The 1239-nt window shown below is 38.1% G+C and overlaps 1 protein-coding gene across 1 annotated transcript in view; it reads right to left on the minus strand.

Moving 5' to 3' along the window:
- Erc1 (ELKS/RAB6-interacting/CAST family member 1) overlaps positions 1–1239 on the minus strand; it is a 561464-nt gene that overhangs the window by 265779 nt on the left and 294446 nt on the right. The window contains exon 13 of the mRNA XM_004638944.3: positions 739–874. Coding sequence (XP_004639001.1) covers positions 739–874 — 136 coding nt within the window. The remainder of the gene's footprint in view (positions 1–738; positions 875–1239) is intronic.

The following is a 1239-nucleotide window of genomic DNA, read 5'->3' on the forward strand; positions in this document are numbered from 1 at the left end:
CCTTATTTAAACAGTAAGAAACTAATTGGCATTTATCATTTGGTAGCTGCTACTATTGTTAATGGGCCTGGTTTAGTTTATCTGTGAATAAGCAGGCTTAGGTTTCATTCCTTACAGGTGAAAAATAATGTCCACTACTACTACGGAATATTCTCTCTCTTTTGTTTTCTCATTTTGAAACAGTCTCCCTATGCAGTTCAGGCTGGCCTTGAGCTCACTTTGCAGCCCAGGCTGGTCTCAAACTCGCAATGATCCTTCTACCTCAGTCTCCCTGAGGGCAGGGATTACAGGCATGCACCACCATGTCCAGAAATTTTTAAATAGAATAAAAAAAATAAAAAAACTAGTGGGAGTAAAGAAAGATATAAGGAAAAGAAAAAGGAAGTATAGAAGTAAGGATAACAGACAAAAACCAGGATTAGCAAAGCACTTTAATAATTGGAATAGGCAAAGGATTACAATAACAACCCTGAAGCTTAATATAAGCCACTCATTAAACTGACACAGAACTTACCAATCAAGTGAAAACAACTGGAAGCAACATGAATTTTCTCTTAAGGTGAGATGTCTTCACAAAGCTGTGGAATAAAATTTGTCTTTTCTATTTAAAGACATTCCTTGATTGTTAAACAACTGACCTGAGAGGAAGGCAACAAGCAGAAAGAGGAGTAATAGGAGGATTAAAAAAGAAAAGAAAACGTGTGACTAAGCAGTTGCCCGCCCTCTACGCGCTCTGACCTGCAGCTGCTGGGAGCTGTCATTGAGGTTGTCTTCCCTTCGGCGGGCCTCCTCTAGCATCTGTGCACTCTTCTTCTTTTCCACTTGCTCCTTATGCTTCAGAGTTGCTACCTTCTTATTTTGGTCCTTCACTTGCCTATTGATATGGGAAGAAAAATGAAGTTCTTCAAATATGTTTACAGGAAAGAATATGTTTACAGACTTAACATCAGTGACTACAAGAACAGCTGGAAACCAACACAGATTTCCTGAAGCAAAATTTTCAACAATCCTAAATTCCTTCCTATCAATTGAGAAAACTGTATTTCGGCACATAGGTTGAAGCACCATGAAATTATAGGTATGAAACAGCAATAAAACCCCCCAAACATTTATGTTTGAAATAATAGAAGCAGTTTTCTAACATGAGTGAACTGAAATATTAGTATGGCTGCTAAAGAAAGGTTCTGATAGGGTAAACCAAACTGCTTATGTTGCAGGGTAACAACAAGCTTCTCTTCT

The sequence above is a fragment of the Octodon degus genome, unplaced genomic scaffold (assembly GCF_000260255.1).
Source record: "Octodon degus isolate 3935 unplaced genomic scaffold, OctDeg1.0 scaffold00104, whole genome shotgun sequence".
NCBI classification, from domain to species: domain Eukaryota; kingdom Metazoa; phylum Chordata; class Mammalia; order Rodentia; family Octodontidae; genus Octodon; species Octodon degus.